General features: G+C 43.5%; 1 protein-coding gene across 3 annotated transcripts in view; it reads right to left on the bottom strand.

Moving 5' to 3' along the window:
• Nucleotides 1-18694, bottom strand: part of CEP89 (centrosomal protein 89) — a 62754-nt gene extending 44060 nt beyond the window's left edge. For all 3 annotated transcript variants that reach the window (XM_045582578.1, XM_045582579.1, XM_036440975.2), the window contains exons 1-4: nt 18545-18694; nt 15737-15843; nt 7137-7295; nt 3651-3834 (exon numbers count right to left, since the gene is read on the bottom strand). In XM_045582578.1, coding sequence (XP_045438534.1) covers nt 3651-3834; nt 7137-7295; nt 15737-15843; nt 18545-18583 — 489 coding nt within the window. In that variant the 5' untranslated portion in view covers nt 18584-18694. The remainder of the gene's footprint in view (nt 1-3650; nt 3835-7136; nt 7296-15736; nt 15844-18544) is intronic.
• Nucleotides 18695-18920: the final 226 nt, after the last annotated feature.

Raw genomic sequence — 18920 nt, 5'->3', positions numbered from 1 at the left:
TCTTCAATTTTCTGGATTCTCTTGCCTTCTAGCTTCTGTGGAGGAGTGTCCTCTGGCTCTTTGTGTTCCAAATCTTTGTCTTGATTCCTGCGATCTTCCAGGCTGTTTTTAGGAGTTTGTATAATATTTTTTATTTCAGACAATGTATTCTTTATTTCTAGTTGATCCTTTTTCATATCCTCATAGGTCTCATTTATTTTATCGGCTTTTTTTTTAGGAAATTCTTGAAAAACATTAAAACTGTAGTTTTGAACTCAATGTCAATTCTTTTACTATCCTCCATCTCCTTCCTTTGTGTCCTGCCTCTTCTCTGCATTTTAGCTTCTTCCCTGATTTGATGGAATAGCTTTGTGTGCTAGGTATTCTGTTAGAACCCAGGAGCACAGCCTTTCCAGTTACCTGAGGTGGACAGTCTTGGTGCAGCCCTTTTTGGGCTATGTGTGCAGTCTTGTTGTTAAGCCTTGCTTGTTGTTGGTATTACTGGGAAGCGTTGCTCTCCAAGCCAATTGGCTGTGAGGATCAGCAGTGTCTCAGCTAGGAGGGCTTCTGTACTCCACTTGGATGGGGCGGAGTCTCGGGGTGGCGCAGACAAGCTTTGGTGAGTCCCGCAAGATTGGTTGCAGGCGCGTGCACCTCTTTGGTATAGGTGCAGACAAGCTTTGGATCCGTCCCTCCTCAGGAAAGTCCTATTCGCAGCGAACGAGAAAGCCAGCCTCTGGGAGGGCTTTTGTGCTCAGCTTGGATTGGGCGGAGTCTCAGGTTGGTGCAGACAAGCTTTGGTTTCCCGTCACCTCTTCCTTGAGTCCTGCAGTACTGGCTGCTGGCTTCACACACCTCCGAGAGATCTCTGCCACTGCCTGACAGTCTGGCCTCTCCCTGACTGGGGCCGTCTATCAGAGCAATAGGGTGGTTCTGTTTTCCTCCTGAATAAGAAAGCCAGCCATCTTACCTGTCCACCCTCTCTGCGTGCCTGTAGTAAGCCAGCCGCAAGCTCAGCCCACCCTCTCCGCATGTGCTGCGAGTAAGCCAGCAGGGAACTCAGGCGGCCACCTTTTCGCGTGCACAGGTCTCCGCACCTTCACAGTTCTTGAGGCTCAGTGTGCCTTCTCTCTTCTTCCCGGATGGTAGAGCCTCCTCTCAGCCAGCCGTCTGGCCCTTCAGGGCGATGTTTCCCCTGTTTTCCAGTTCTAAATTCAAAATTGTTGTGGTAGGCTGCATTCAGGTGTCTATCCTATGCCGCCATCTTGGTTTCTCTCCACATAATGCAATATTATACAGCAATAGGAATGAACCAATCACTGCATGCATAATAACTGAAGACTAAAAAACAACAACAAAGAATATCTACTATGTGATTAAGTTCACAGAATTTTCAGAATGGGCAAACCTAATCTAAGGTTATTTTCTAAGATCTAATCTACTCTTGGAGGTTAGGGCAGTGCTTACCTCTGGGGGAAGTAGTGACCTTTCTCTGTCACAAAAGAGGGACTTCTGAGGTACTAATAATGTTCTTTTTTTAAAAATCTGGGTGGTGGCTACTTTATAAAAATTCACTGAGCTGTACACTTATGATTTATGTATATTTTGTATATATTAATACATCAATAAATAAACCAAAGGCCTGACTAGTATAGCTCAGTGGTTGAGTGTTGAACTATGAAGCAGGAGGTTGTGGGTTCGGTTCCCAATCAAAGCACCTGCCCAGGTGTGGGCTGAATCATCAGCGGGATGGGGGCTGCAGGAGATAGCAATCAATGATTCTCTCCTGTCATTGATGTTTCCATCTCTCTCTTTCTCTCCCTCTCTGAAATCAATAAAAATACATATAAAAGAAAAAGAAATAAATAGACCAGAGGACTGTTACAATATTCAAAACAACATTCTAATTTAAAAGCTTTAATTAATCCTGGCTGGCATAGCTCAGTGGTTGACTGGAGGTCATAGTTTGATTCCAGGTCGGGGCACAAGCCTGAGTTTCAGGTTCGATCCCCAATGTGGGCGTGCAGGAGTGACAGCCCTTGCATCAAAGGGTTGCTGGTTCGATTCCTGGTCAGAGCACATATGGGAGGCAAGCAATCAATGGTTCTTATTTTCTTTTTTTTTTCTTTTTTTAAAATGATTTCAGAGAGGAAGGGAGAGTTAGAAACATCAATGAGAGTGAATCATTGATCGGCTGTCTCCTGCATGCCTCCCACTAGGGATCGAGCCCACAACCCAGGTATGTGCCCTTGACCGGAATCAAACGTGGGACCTTTCAGTCCGTAGACCGACACTCTACCATTGAGCCAAACTGGTTTCGGCTAAGAAATATTCTTGATAGGCACAAGGACTATAAACACCAATTTTAATGTTAATAGGGGAAATTGCTCACCTTAATCTGAATCCTGCCTCTGCAACTGGATGGGTGGTTGGTGAACCTTGGGCAAGTCATTTATCCTGTTTCTTTATATACTTACCCCCAAGGATGTGAAGTAAATGAAATGGTACATGTTGCCCAGCTAGTGTTGCTCAGTGGTTAAGCATCAACCCATGTACCAATAGGTTGCTACTTTGATTCCCGGTCAGGGCATATACTCAGGTTGTGGGCTTCATCCCCAGTAGGGAGCGTGCAAGAAGCAACTAATTGATGATTCTCTCTCCCTCCCTTTCTCTCTCTCTAAAAACCAATTTAAAAAAAACATATTTGAAATGGTACATGGAAGCTGCCTGGCATATATTAATGAAGAAAATATTAGTGAAGGAAAGGTCAATGCGTCTTCCTCACATACTGTCTATCAGCTCCCAGGAAGCTGGAAAAAAATCATTGTGAGACTACGGGAAATTGAAATCCCTTTCGTATAGCGGCCTTTCATTTATGCCATCTGCCAGGACAATGCAAAGGTTAGTATGAAACCTCTCAATTGCAATCAGCAGGAGGCATCCAGGAGGCGACCAATCAATGATTCCCTCTCATCACTGATGTTTCTATCTCTCTCTCCCTTGCTCTTCCTCTCTGAAATCAATAAAATATCTATTTAAAAAAATGTGATTCAAGTTGTGGGTAATCAATATAATTAATCAATATGAATATACTTTGAACCTGTCAGTCTTTATTTGTAGTTACCATTCTAACACGTTATAATGCTGGTGAAAAAGAGGAAGGAAAAAATAAATTACAGTGCTGTCAGGCAGTACCTCTGCTGTCACCTGTGATAGGTGCAAACATGGAGCCTACCGCACCAAGACACTGGGAGGTAAATACATGGAAGAGCCTGAAGTAGAGACTCACGGTAACCACTCAAACAGCAGCAGCTACTATGGAGGTAAATGACGATACTCCTTTTGTCAGGCATGAACTTGAAGAAAGGTTGCAACTATGACCTGGGAAAGGTGATAGAAAAGTAGCCTTTGGGGTCTAGGACAAGAACAGGATTACTTAGCATCGGAAGAAAATCTACACTGAAAATGTTGATGTTTGTTTTTGAAAGCTAAAGGAAAAGTTTTAAATTTTAGCCTAACCAGATAGAAAACAAGACTAGACACATTAAAAAAATAAATAAGCCCCAGAACAAAAGCCATCAAGGTAAAAGGGAGAAAAGAAAGTCCTTACACATTCACATTTACTGTAAGTTAGTGTCAAGGTGCAGACGGAATTCTGGAATGACAAATACCTGATTTCCGTGTGGCACGGCGTACACAGCAACACCAGCTCTTCCCTCTTCCTTATGAGCACTGACTTCCGAGGACTCCTTGTCGCTAGATGACAGGTGCGAGGGAGTGTCCTCTTCCTCCCTGTAGTCCAGCATTTCAAAGGATGGCAAAGACGTTCTCCCTGTCTCACTCTGCCAGTTCGGTCTGTAAAGTGAAAAATAAGTAACTAAAGCCGCCACTTACTTCACACTGGTACATATACATGTGTTAAATGCACTGCCTCTGAGCCCCCACCATGAAAGTATTATAACTACTTTTACAAAAGATATAGAAACTAAAGGATTAAGTCATCCACTATCCCATCTTTCTATTATACATACTTTTTATAAAATGTGTTTTTATTGATCTTTAGAGAGAGGAAGGGAGAGAAAGAGATTGAAACATTAATGAGCGAGAAACATCAACATTGATCAGCTGCCTCTTGGATGACCCCTGCTTGGGATCTAGCCTGCAACCTGGGCATGTACCTTGCCTGGGAATCCAACAGGTGACCATGGGTGCATGGGTCAACGCTCAACCACTGAGCCACACCAGCGGGCTCTCTGCACACTCTTTTAAAATTTCTTTCTAGTTTTTTACCGAGGTTCTTATACTTAACACTGCATACAATACAATCTGCTTCATTGTTAACAAGTTTTTAAAGTCAAAATGCTATAAGGTAAAGACTCAAGTAGTTACACCAGTTTAGTCAGCCATTTCCCTTACCTGGTTTCTCCCTCCCAATTTTCATTGCTATAAATAACCCTGAAATGGACATCTACGTGCAAATAATCTCTTCTGTTTTTAGGATTAATCCTATAAAACAAACCAGATGGCAAACTGCTTAGTCAACGGTATAAACATTTTGTGGGTCTACATGCATACCACACAAGATTATTTTAAAAATAATTTTCCAACCTGTGACTACATTGGTAATAATATTATAAAACTTGCCAAAAGAAATTAAATCTCACAATATAAATTTGCATCTTATTGAGACTAGATATTTTTCCATATCTGTGTGTAAGCCTTAATTCCTCTAGTGTGAATTGTCTATTCATGTCCTTTCTCCATTTATTTATTTTGCTTCTAATATGTCCATTCTAATTTGAAATTAACTTTCTTTTCTTCTAAAATTAAAAGCCTGACTTCATATTTACTGCAAATATTTTTCCTATTCTATTAATTTTTTTAACATACAGATAATTTTTAAGACTTTCTTTTAACCATCTAGATGTAGGAGTAAATAGCAGTTTTGATAAGGTTGGATATAAGATTTAATAGTCTCATTTATGTATATATGCAAATCAATACTTTCATTCAATAGAAATTTGTTTTGGAATTAGGCAAGGCTCAAAGCTGATTTTTCCAAAAAAATTGCTAATCAATATATTGTTGAATCCTTTCCTTTCCATTTGATCTGTGCGGTTGCCTTTAATAGAGATTAATATGCTTGCCAACCCTAGGTTCACGTCAGGTGCTCATGAACACTGCTCTATTACTGAACCTGTCCTCCTCTATTTTACTAACTCCACTATAGGTTTTAAAATATAATGGGGCTAACTCTGGCTGGTATGGCTCAGCAGTCAGAGTGTTGGCCCATGCACCACAGGGTCACGGGTTTGATTCCCAGTCAAGGGCACGTACCTGGGTTGCAGGTTCCATCCCCGATCCCTACCTCAGTTGGGGTGCCTGCGCTGTGATAGTCAACCAATTGATGTGACTCTTTCACATCAATCTTTCTCTCCCCCGCCCCTTCTCTCCCTTCTATTCTTTCTAAAAATCAATTAAAAAAATATCCTTGGAAGAGGATTAACAAAAAATATATAATGGGGCTAATGCAGCCTACCCCTGGGGTCAATATTCTTCCTTTCCCAGTTTCTTTTGATGGTCTTAGCTGCTTATTCTTCCCAACACATTTTAGAATCTTGTCCTCATATTTAGCTCTAATCTGCCAAAGTATAATTGCTAGCAAGAGAAAAATAGGCTATATTCAAATATCTCAAAATGGAGTCAAGATTAAAATGTAAAAACCAAAAATATAAACATGTCCTAGGAAGAAATACATGAGCATATATATAATGCTGTATATAATAGGGACGTTCTTTCTAGATTTGACAATAATGATAGAAAATACAAAGAAAAGGCTGATAGATCTTACTACATGAAACATACAGAATATTTGGCATGTAAAAATACAAACAAAAACAAAATTGAATAAACATGACAGATAAAGGGCAAATCTGGTTGTGTATCACCCACCGCTTATCCCTCAAGCCCTTAAAGCCCCCAGTGCTTCCTGCTTCTAGGGAGGATACCAAACCTCAGAACAGAACACTGGGCCCCTGCCCGCTCCTCAGGTTCTCCCAGCCACAAACATCTCCCTTCTGTTGCTCACATGTGTCATGCTCCCTCTTTCTCTGTCTAGGAAGCTCATCCCAGCCTCACACTGAGCATCCCCCATCCCTCAAGCCATTCCCACTTGAATCTTGTAAATTCCTCTGTGCTCTCCTCAACACTCTTCTGCAGGAGGAAACCTTCCTGACTCCCTACACCCGGGGTCGGCAAACTGCGGCTCGAGAGCCACATGTGGCTCTTTGGCCCCTTGAATGTGGCTCTTCCACAGAATAACACGGCCTGAGCTAGTCTTTTTTGAAGAAGTGGCATTAGAAGTTTAAGTTTAAAAAATTTGGCTCTCAAAAGAAATTTCAATCGTTGTACTGTTGATATTTGGCTCTGTTGACTAATGAGTTTTCCGACCACTGCCCTAGGCCTATGTTGCATTAACCCAGCTCAAGCAATGGAGGAAATGACATTAAAGAAGAAGAAAAGTTATAGTATAGATGTCAACAATGGTCAAATCAGTATGAGTGTTCAGAGGAGAGATACATGACAAACAGTGAGTGACAACTCTCACCATCTAGGTTGCGGCACAGAGAATCCTACTAAGGTCTAAAAGTAGCACTAAATTCACTGGCTCTGTGTGGCCATGAAAACCACCATTGCATTCACAAGCCATAATTTAACAAGATCCACTCCAGAGAAAACTCTGATACAATTCAAGAATAATTAATACCCCAGAACAGTGTTCTTTTGACATTGGTGACGAAAACCTCACTAATGCTTGGTGGTTGAAAATTGACCTATGAACCAGGAGGTCATGGCTCGATTCTGGGTCAGGGCATATGCCTGAGTTGCAGGATCAATCGCCAGTAGGGGTGGTGCAGGAGGCAGCCAATCAATGATTCTCTCTTATCATTGATGTTTTTATCTCTCTTTTTTCCTTCTTGTCTCTGAAATCGATAAAAATATGTTTTAAAAAAGAACAAAACAAAACAAAAAAACTCACTACTAAGCTCTAGTCATAATCACACACACACACACACACACACACACACACACACACACACACACACGCTGCTCCTCCTCTGCTCCCAGAGGAAGCAGAATCAGAGATAGGTCCTTACTGATGCCTCAGCTCTGAGGTGGTGGCATAGGGCGTGATGAAACTGTCATTTTCAAGGTAGGTCATGTCACTCTCAGACTGGGATATCCGTTGTGGCTGAGGAAGGGCAATAGTCCGGCCAGTCAATGTTGTCGCTAGAATGACCGCAGCCAGAGCAGACCTATGGAACAAAAGCATTCCAGTGAGATGGTGAAAAGGTTAAACAACAGGATACATATATTAATCAAAACACACCATCTGTTCTACAATGTTTAGTGCATATCTACTGACCACAGGCCTGCAGTCTGTTATGTGCCATCAAACAATCTTAATTCATTCTCACATCAACTTTATGAAGAGATATTATTGTCACCTCCATTTTTCATGTAAATTAAATGACTTGTCCAAGACTTCTAAGCTAATAGGAGATGAAACTAGATCTCTAATCAAGGGAGTCTATATTCAAATGGTTTTTATATTAAAACTAGTGGCCTGGTGCATGAAATTCATGCAGGGGGTCGGGGTGTCCCTGCACCCTCTCCAATGTTGGACCCCTCAGAGGATGTCTGACTGATGGTTTAGGCCTGATCCCACAATCTGGGACTGCTGGCTCCTAACTGCTCACCTGCCTGCCTGCCTGCCTGCCTGCCTGATTGCCCCTAACCACTCTGCCTGCCAGCCTGCTCGCTCCAAACTTCCCCCTACCCTGTCAGCCTGATCACCCCTAACTGCCCCCCCTGCCGGTCTTTTCACCCCCACTGGCCCCCTGCTGGCCTGCTCACCTCCAATTACCACCCTCTACCCCCTGCCAGCCTGATCATCCCCAATGCCCCTCCACCCCCCTGGCCTGATCACCCACAACTGCCATCCCATCCTGGCCTGATCACCCACAACTGCTCTCCCCTCTTGGCCCCTAACTGCCTCTACCTGGGCCCCACCACCATGGCTTTGTCCAGAAGAATGTCCGGAAGGTCTCCTGGAAGGTCTACCAGTCTAATCAGCATATTACCCTTTTATTAGTATAGATCAGTTGTCAGCAAACTGCGGCTCACTCTATTGGCTAAAGAGTTTGCGGACCACTGACCTAGACTCTCAATTCCAATAATTACAGGTTGTTGTTGTTCCTTGTGATTAAGCCCCTAACAAGTGGTCGGCAAACTCTTTAGTCAACAGAGCCGCAATGTCCCAACCACTGGTATAGATAAAAGAACAGGATAGGGGAAAAAGGAAGTATAAGAAGATATAAATTATTCAAAACCATAATATAGGAAAGATAGAATAATAGATTTACCCTCCCATCTGAAAAAGTAAAACAAAATAACAGACTTAACAAATGGCCCAGCTTACTGCCAGAGAGACTTCCCAGGTCTCAGCAAAGGAAGGAGAAACTGAGGTGGGGTCAGGCAGACTTCCTGAGTTGTATAGATGAAGCTGAAGTTCTGGGAACACAACAACAGGTAGAATTTGAAAGACAGAGTATCAGAAAGAAGAGAGCTGAACAGAGAAAACTCAGGAAATCTGAAGAAAGTCCCCCCTGAGGTTTAGAAAAATGCTCCTCAGTGCATGCATGCAAGGAAATTACCCAAGACTGGGGGAAGAACCATTCCTAAGGATTAGAGGAACAGTGCCAGATGCCTACATATGGTTGAGGTCAGTGTCTATTCCCAATAGTCAGACAGGAAAAAATTATAATTCAAGGGATGTTGGGAACAATATTCCAAAAGGACTTCAAAAGGTCTTGCCTCAGTAGTGGGGAATAATTAGTCCTAGACCTCACCTATCAAATCACAATGGCACTACCCAAAAGATCAAACTGGTTCAAGGTAACTTAATTGCAGTTACAAAATTTTGCAGTACAAAATTCAAGAAGATTTATCTATAATAAAAACAATATAATATGCTAATTAGACTGGACAGCCAAATGACCTTCCGGGCGTCATTCCAGACGTTCTTCTGAACGAAGCTGCCGTGGGGGCCAAGGCAGAGGAGGTTAGGGGCAATCAGGCAGGCAGGCGAGCAGTTAGGGGCAAACAGGCAGGCAGGCAGGCAGAGGGGTTGAGGGTGATCAGGCAGGCAGGCAGGCAGGCAGGCCAGTGGTTAGGAGTCAGTGGTCCTGGATTGTAAGAGGGATCAGGCCTAAACTGGCAGCTGGACATCCCCTGAGGGGTCCCACAGTGCGAGTGGATGCAGGCCGGGCTGAGGGTTCCCCTTACCCATGTGCACTGGGCCTCTAGTCCTATATAATAAAATGATAATATGCAAATCAACCAAATGGGGAACTATCAGTCACAATGACATGCACTGCCTACCAGAGTGCAGATGCTCAACACAGGAGCTGCCCCCTGGTGGTCAGTGCACTCTCACTGGGAGTCAAGCGGTTATGGGCAATCAGGCAGGCAGGCAGAGGGGTTAGGGGCGATCAGCCAAAAGCCACGCTGAGGGCCGGCGAGTGCAGCAGTGGTGGTGGGAGCCTCTCCCACATCCACAGCAGGTCTAAGGATGTCTGACTGCTTCTTACAGGCCTAAGCCATTGGTCGGACATCCCCTGAGGGTCTTGGACTGGGAAAGGGCACAGGCCACAGGCCGGGCTGAGGGAAAACCCCCCACTCCCCCAGGGCATGAATGTCATGCGCTGGGCCTCTAGTAGGTATATAAAAATATCTAGTACTTAATAACATAAAACTCACAATAATGTCTAGTATATAATCAAAGATAACCAGGCATGCAAAAAGACAAAAAACATAATAAAAAGAAGAAACAAAAAAATCCAGTCAGAACTGAACACATATGTCAGAATTAGCAGAGAAGGTCATTAAGACAGTTATAACTGAATTCCACATGTTCAAAAGCTAAGTAGAGAAATGAAAGGTTATAAAAAAGGCTTGAACTTCAGTGGATGAAAATTATACTGGATAGGGATTACAGAAAAGACTTATAAAACTGAAGGCATTACAATAAAAAATAACTAAAATGAATGCAAAGAGGAAAAAGTAATAATAAAAAAAGAACATAGTGAGATATGAGATTAAAAAAACTGCTATTGTTTTATGTTTTAAGCAACTAAGGTTTTTTGTTTTTGTTTTTGTTTTTTATATATAGTTTATTGATTTTTCACAGAGAGGAAGAGAGAGGGATAGAGTTAGAAACATCGATGAGAGAGAATCATCGATCAGCTGCCTCTTGCACACCCCCTACTGGGGATGTGCCCACAACCAAGGTACATGCCCTCAACCGGAATCGAACCCGGGACCTTTCAGTCCGCAGGCTGACGCTCTATCCACTGAGCCAAACCGGTCCCGGCATAAGCCACTAAGTTTTGGTGTAATTTGTTACATAGCAATAGTTAACTAATATAATGGCCTTCAACCTGTGCTGGAACAAACAGTTACCCATATGTGAAAAAGGAACTTGAATCCATACCGCCTATACCTCTACCCACATAAAAATAAGACCGACCAAATCAAATGTTGCTGAGGATGTGAAGAATCTGGAACTATACACTGCTGGGGGAACATAAATGGAATCACAACTTTGGGAGATAGTTTGGCAATTTCTTAGTAAGTTAAATACACTAGTACATGAAGCAGGTATTTCATTCCTAGATATTTACCCCAAAAAATGAAAGTATAAGTCCAATCAAACATTTGTATGCAAATGTTCATAGCAGCTTTATTTCTAGTAACCTCAAATTGGAAACAACCTAAATATCCATCAATAGGTGGGTAGATAAATAAACTGTGGCACACAGCAGGTTACATCGGAGATCTGTTCCTAGGGTGCAGTGCAATGAAACACAATTTTCGCTGTAAGCCGGAACCCACCTACATAAGCACCTACGTCACTCACACGGAGCACAGACACAGCAGTAATGAAGTGAAACAGTGAAATAAGTTTAAAAGAAAGATAACAATTCCTGACTTTATTTGTGGTAAATAAATAATAAAAAACATAAAGCACATATGTACATATGTCAAAATGAAATAACTTAGTTTTTTTATAAATAAATGGGAGATGGTGACGTAACCACGAAACGACATACGTCAAATCCGATGTAACCCGAGGACTGCCTGTATTCATGTAATGGAACATTTACTACTCAGCAATAATAAAACACAAATTAACTGGTTTCCACAACTATATAGATGAATGTCAAAATAATTATACTGAATGGAAGAGGACAGCTTAATTATTTTATGTAATTCTGTTTATATAAAATTCTAGAAAATGCAGACTACCTGGTTTGGCTCAGTGGATAGAGCATCAGCCTGCGGACTGAAGGGTCCTGGGTTTGATTCAAGTCAAGGCCACATGCCAGGTTGCAAGCTTGATCCCCAGTAGGGAGCATGCAGAAGGTAGCCAATCAATGATTCTCTCTCATCATTAATATTTCTATCTCTCTCCCTCTCCCTTTCTCTCTGAAATCAATAAAAATTAAAAAATAAAATAAAGCCCTGACCAGTTTGGCTCAGTGGATAGAGCATCAGCCTGTGGATTGAAGGGTCCACAGGCTGGTTCGATTCCAGTCGAGGGCATGTACCTTGGTTGCAAGAGGGGTGTGCAAGAGGCAGCTGATCAATTTTTCTCTCTCATCAATCTTTCTAACTTTCTGACTCTCTCCCTTCCTCTCTGTAAAAAAATCAATAGAATATATTTTTTAAAAATAAAAATAAAATAAAAGAGAAACAAAAGAAATAGTAAATCTGAAATTTTAAAAAAGAAAGAAAAAAGAAAAGAAAATGCAGGCTAATCTATAGTGACAGAAAGCAGATCAATGGTTGCCTGGGAATGGGGATGAGGATGGGTTGGTGAGGGGAATGGGAGGTGAAAGAGAGGGACATTCAACTTTGAGGAATAATAGATATTTATTATCTTGATGGTTTCACAGGTGTAAACCTACGTCAAAAATTTACCCATTATAGAGAGATCCAAGATGGCTGCGCCCAGGTGAACACCTAGCCGCAGCCGCACACAACAATTTCAATAAAATACAACTAAAATATAAAACGGACATTGCCCAGAACTACAGGAAGGTTGACTGACTGGAAATTCTACAGCGAGAAGCAAGGAGAAAACCAGAAGGAGGCGCGGAGGAACTGGAAAAGCCTAAGGTACGGAGACGCGGCGCGCGCGGAGAGGACAGAGCCAGAGAGGAGGGAGGCCGAGTGCCTGGCGGGCGTTCCCTAGCAGAAAGGAGATAAAACTCCGACTGTGCTGGGCCCCCGACTGCTCTGAACCCCAGTTTTAGGCCAGACCCCGGGGACTCAGGCTCAGCCATAGGGAGCCGGGCTGTAAGGCGGAACCCCGGGGAGAGGCGAAAGGAGGTCCCGGAGGCGCGCACACGGCGCGCAGAGAAGGGACGGTCGGCTGTGCCGCGGGATTGCCCTGACGGGAAGGAGACTGGAGCTCCAGACTGCTCTGAATGCCACCTCCAACTCCACCTCCAACTGAACTGAGCCCCAATACCGGGCTCATTGTGGGAGAGCATAGACTGTTTGGCAGCAGGTGAAAATCGAGGGCACCTTTCTCTCAGAGGCGCCGGCAGCCAGCACTGAAGGACCCGCATAGGGCAGGGCTGACAGAAGCCAAAGATGCAGGCTCCACCCTGAAACCCCGTCCCATCTGTAACTGTGAAATGCGACAACAAAATAGATCACAAACAAAAGAAATGGAGGACAAAAAGCGTCTGGATATAGAGTTCAAATCTACGCTTATAAGGTTTTTCAAGAATTTCCTAGAAAAGATGGATAAGACCTATGAGGACATGAAAAGAGATCAACTAGAATTAATAAGGAGTCAACAAAAAATGATAAGGGATCAACAAGAAATGATAAGGGATCAACAAGAAATAAAGAATACATTGTCTGAAATAAAAAATATTTTACAGAGTAATAAAAACAGAAGGGAAGATCGCAAGAATCAAGTCAAAGATTTGGAACATAAAGAGCCAGAAGCTAGAAGGCAAGAGAATCCAGAAAATTGAAGATAATGTAAGAAACCTCTGGGACAATTTCAAGCGAACCAACATCAGAATTATGGGGGTCCCAGAAGATGAGAGAGAGCAAGATATCGAAAACATACTGAAAGAAATAGTGACAGAAAACTTTCCCCACCTGGTGAAAGAATTAGACTTACAAGTCCAGGAAGCACACAGAACTCCAAACAAAAGGAATCCAAAGAGGACCACACCAAGACACATCATTATTAAAATTCCAAGAGCAAAAGACAAAGAGAGAATATTAAAAGAAGCAATAGCAAAGAAGGTTGTAACCTATAAAGGAGCACCTATACGATTGTCAGCTGACTTCTCAACAGAAACCATGCAGGCCAGAAGGGAATGGCAAGAAATATTCAAGGTGATGAATAGCAAGAACCTACAGCCAAAAATAATCTATCCAGCAAAGCTATCACTCAGAATCGAAGGCCAGATAAAGAGCTTCACTAATAAAAAAAAGCTAAAGGAGTTCATCACCACCAAACCAGAATTATATGAATTGCTGAAGGGGGTTCTTTCAGAAGAGAAAGTAAACAAAGATAAAAATTATGAACAACAAATACGTAACTATCAACAAGTCAATCTAAAAAAACAAGGAAATTAAAAAAAAATCTGATGAACAATATTAACTGTTGAATATAATAGAATCAGAGGTATGGAAGGGGAGTGAACTGACAATTCTTGGGGAAAAGGGGAGAGGGGGGCGTGGGAAGAGACTGAACATAAACTGTGCACCTATGGATGAGGACAATGGGGAGAGGGGAAAGGGCAGAGGGTGGGGTGGGAACCTGGTGGAGGAGAGCAATGGTGGGGGGGGGGGAAGGAACATTTGTAATAATATGAACAATAAAAACTTATTTAAAAAAAAATTTACCCATTATAAATTTTAAATATGGCCCAGGCAGTGTGGCTCAGTGGTTGAGCATCGGCCTATGAACAAGGAGGTCATAGTTCAATTCCCAGTCAGGGTAAATGCCTGGGTTATGGGCTCGATCTGTTTTTATCTCTCTCCCTCTTCTTCCTCTCTGAAATAAATTTAAAAAAAATTTTTCTAAATACAAAGTTGATCATAGCCCAATATACCCCAAAAAAACACACTGTTTTTAAAAAAGATAACTAAAGCAAAAATAGTAATATATTATGCAGTTTATAATAGATAAAATTAAAATGTATGATGATAGTTATACAATGGATGGGAGGGAGGCAAAGTAAATAACAAAAGACTCTTACACTATTATACTACACATGAAGTGGGATAATATCAAATATTAATTTAAGTGTTATTTTTTAAAAATAAAAAGATCTAGAAGTATGCCAAGTTTGCTAAAGTCATGTTGTTTATTTGGGGTTTATAAAGATTACAATCTGGGAATATATTTCTGTAAATCACAGAGACTATTAGAAGTTTTCTAATGAGTCTATAGCATGCTTGGCAGGATATGACCCGTTCTTTTTTTTTTTTTAATAAATTTTATTGATTTTTTTTTATAGACAGGAAGAGAGAGGGATAGAGAGTTAGAAACATCAATGAGAGAGAAACATCCATCAGATGCCTCCTGCACACCCTCACTGGGGATGTGCCCGCAACCAAGGTACATGCCCTTGACCAGAATCGAACCTGGGACCTTTCAGTCTGCAGGCCGACGCTTTACCACTGAGCCAAACCGGTTTCAGCATGACCCGTTCTTTTGCTTTTCTGCTTTATAATGGGATGTAAAGCTGCCTGTCTCGTTACTGCTGCTGCTACAGAAACATTTAAGTTATAATATCACTGCTTAATGGAGCTGGACAGACCTTCAAGGGCAGCGCAGCGATGCCACTGCTCGCCAGCTGTGAGGCTTCAGGCAAATGCTGACACTGGAGCTCGGAGAGATGCCAACAGGACCTCTCTCATGGGGTCACTGAGAGGCGGAGCACTTACTGGATTCCTTGACACAGAGTAAGTACTAATAAGTGGCTATTCTTATTATCAAGATTATACTAAAGGAGAAAACAAACACTAAAAATATTTGTGTTTTTTAATCAGGAGGCATACAATATTCTAGTTTCAAAGAACACTAGAAGAAGGTATCATCCCGGAATGAAATTTGTTCTCATTGTTAATATCAAGTCATGCATCCAGGTATCTAATGTACAAAAAATACTCTAACTTTCTCCTATATCTAAAATCTTTGAGAGCACAGGCAGGGGCCTTAGTTTTGATGATGTATAACACAAAGTCATCTAACCGACGTGTTAGGAGCCCTGGAGGACGTGGGAAATCCCAGGCCCTGGGGAGTGAACCCGCTTCTCATTCCCTCCCACAAAGCAGCTCGTTTGAAAGGCCGACTTGTGTTTAAAGAGAAAATTATGTCCACAATTAAAATTCCTTTTAACATACCATCAACTGAAATACTTGGGCTTTAATATTTTGAAAAATACTAATTGCATTCAATTACGAAATGTGAGGAGTCCACACCTGAAAGAGATAGGCCATTATCCCACAGAGAAATCATATTAAATTATGGATCCATGATAAATATTTCAAAGGACATGATTCTAATCACCCTACTTGTAATCTTGCCAGTTGGACCCACCACTTGGCGGCTGAGCACAAGGGTGACCTCAGTGCCTGCTCACCTGAGACTCACCTCGGTCTCTCTGGAGAGGGGTTGGGGCTGCGGGGAGGAGGTGTGCGGGGCACAGCTGGCTTCGGAGCAATGCTGGCTGCAGGTAGAAGGCCATGGATGATGTGTTTCTGCACAAATAAAACCCAGAACAGGTCACTGTGTAAAGAATCACTTGGGGCCTGCCACCACCCCTCCCTAGGCCTAAGAAGGGACACTGGCAGTTCAGGGGCCTAGCCCCACCAGGAGGCCCACTCCTCCCCACGCTCAAGTGGCCAGGCAGGCATGCCCACCCAGGGAGCATTTAGAGTGGGGCCTTTCACCTTTCCTCCTCAGAGCAGCTTTCCTGACCCCCAGGGGAGCCCCGAGGCACCTCCACTTGTCTTATAGCACTGCCTCCGGTGACCTCAGGCAATCACTTGCCAACCCCCTACAGAACAGAAGCTTCCTGGGAGCAGGCAACCATCTTTTCTTTATCAACCCTGAACTCCAGCACTTAGCACTTCGCTCTACACCTGTACATTTTAGGTAGTTCTGATAATGCAGAATAACAAAAACTAGTTCCTACACACATTAAAAGTAAGGGGAATCTGCTTTAGGCAACTGGGAGTCTCTCAGAAGTTTCTGAGAATAGCCCAATCATTCTGTGCACCAGCCATTCATTCACACCTACTAGAAGCAAAATGGCATGACAGCAATTAATAAACCTTGGAGAGGAGGGAGAGTGCAGAGGAAAACATGCAAATACTTACTATGTAACAGGGAATTATGGAACGTGCCAGGGGAAAGATAAGAAAAGTGCTGAGGTGACCCGGGGAGGGAAGGGGCCCTCTTATGCCCCTTGGAGAAAACCACAGAGAAATTTAGACTAGATCTTCAAAGATGGCTACTGCTCTCACATTCGGGAAATATGAAGAAAAGCATTCTAGGAAGAGGGAACAGCATGAACAAAGGAATGAAGCAAGACATTAGTGGCTTCATTTCCAGACTGGAAATAACAAGTATCGAGTTTGCTATAACATAGAGGCATCTGAGAGGGAGAGGCTAGAACAATGGGTTGGGACTAAGAATGGGGATTGTTTCCATTTAAGAGTTTTGAAACAAGACTAAGGTGATCCTGGGGCCCAGTGGGGAGCACCCACTGAAAATGCCCCCTGGAAAGATTAATGAAGCAGTGGTAGGCATAAGGTATGGGGAGAAGACAGGTACAACCAAGGGGAAAGCCAGGGTTGGGGCATCCTTCAGGAGGGATGGAGAGACCTTCCAAATGTCTCCTGCAGCATCCCCCCAAATCCTCAATTTCATTTGCATGCCAACCCCAAGAACAGGCATTCCAGAGCAGTGTCTGCTATATTCCTCTATTCTCCGTTTACCGCACTGTGTAGCACCTACCATCCCGCACTGGTCACACAATTTGACAGTTTAATATCTGCCTCCTCCCCCATTCCCCATCCTCCTCCCCCACCCCAAGGAGATGCTCAAGGAGAAAAAATAAAATAAAAAGGAATCCATATATCCTCCAAAAAGGCCTCATGATAAGGTCTTTTTTTTTTTTTTTTAATAAAGTGAATCTTCCATAATATGCTGAACATTTCTCACTGTACCCACTATAATCATTTCCCGCTGTGGTCTTCCGACCTCAGCCTCTAAAACACAGGATGGACCCATCTCAAACCACAGGAAGACCCTCATGGGCAGCCCCATCTCTTGATGACAGGTTAATGGTAGTGTGGCTGCTAAGTTGCTGTTGGTTCCTACCAATGAACCAAAATTCACTTCTTGCTACCCTTCCTCATCTCTATACATACTCTCTATGATGAATTATTTAAGGGTTCGTCTAATCCTTTAGATGGTGTGGCCATAGGCTGTCAACTAACTGTGGCTATCTGACACAGAGCAGGAACTCAACAATGCCACTCTGAGCAAGCAAACTGCAATGCAAAAACATGCCTCAAGTATGTCTTCCCTGCTTCTCAGCCTGTCTAAAATGCTCGCTGCAGCTGCGGGGGCTGAGAACAGGTAGCCAAGTCAGACATGCTTTCTATCCTCGGTTTAAAACAGAGTTCAGGAATGCCCTTATCAAAATGCTTTCTGCTCACTTAAAGTATTACGTTTATGGAGAACTGAATAGAAGGAGGTTTTGAGTTTCGCCAGGCAAGTGGCGAAAGAGACAGCAGCACGAGAGTTGGGGGTGTACACAAAGAGTGATTATAATGATAGACTGTGGAATTAGAAACTAGGGCTGGAAATGAGGACAGGGAGAACACTGGTAAGATCAATAGACTGGTTGTGCGGGATGGGGATGGGAGGTTTGTGTTAACGGATTGTTGGAGTCAGGTAACTAGAGCAAGTACGTAGCAAAAAAAAAAAAAAAAAAAAAAAAAAAAAAAAAAAAAAAGCAGAGAAATAGTGAGGAGCTGCTGCATCAGTTCAGGAAGAAGCTGGAGGACAGGGCGGGGCGGGAACAGCTGCCAGATGTATCTGGTGGGCAGACTCTGAAGAACTTCCCATAGGGTGTCCGCGGTGGGTGGCGGGAGGAATCAAGAACGACTCCCTGCTGGGGACACCAGCAGTGGAGCAGGTCTGTGGCGGGCAGGAGTGAGCTCCCCGACACCTGAGAGAACGATGTGGGGAGACAGGGCGATTCCTGTCCCACTGAGGCTCACCTGGGACGAAGGGTTCTTTAGAGCACAAAGGATCTGGGCTTTTCGAATGGAAAACCACTGCCCCGAGCGCCGCTACCTTGCCTCAATCTCAAGCCCAATCCCAAACTCTCCTCCTGTCACTCCTGGTGCTCGGGCCAGGGCGCGGGCCGCGCGAGAATTTACTTACAAACTGGCTCTTGCGGCCTCTCGGAACGCCCAGGAGCATCTTTGCTGCGGGGAATGGTCCCACCGCGTCCGGACAGACAAGCCAGTCTCCTCAAAGCCCAGGACCGCTCCCTAAAGCCCGGTCCCCGCCCGCCGGCCTGGCCCCCGGACGCATTTTCCACTCCGGGGACTCGGCAGCAACCGCGTCTGCCACTGGCTCTGCTTCCCCACCGGCCAATCAGGGCCCAGGATACTTCCTGCCCGTCGCTCTTGGCAACCAGCGGGTCCTGTTCAAATCCCTCCGGGGCGGAAACTGTGCGTGCTGTCCGTGCTCTTATTGGCCAGAGGAGATGTCGATTTCTGATGAAATAGCCTATCCGGCGCCGTGAGAGGAGGGC

The sequence above is a fragment of the Pipistrellus kuhlii genome, unplaced genomic scaffold, assembly GCF_014108245.1.
Source record: "Pipistrellus kuhlii isolate mPipKuh1 unplaced genomic scaffold, mPipKuh1.p scaffold_m20_p_17, whole genome shotgun sequence".
Classification (NCBI taxonomy): domain Eukaryota; kingdom Metazoa; phylum Chordata; class Mammalia; order Chiroptera; family Vespertilionidae; genus Pipistrellus; species Pipistrellus kuhlii.
Note: the sequence above shows the minus strand (reverse complement) of the source record. Positions and strands in the feature narration are given on the sequence as shown.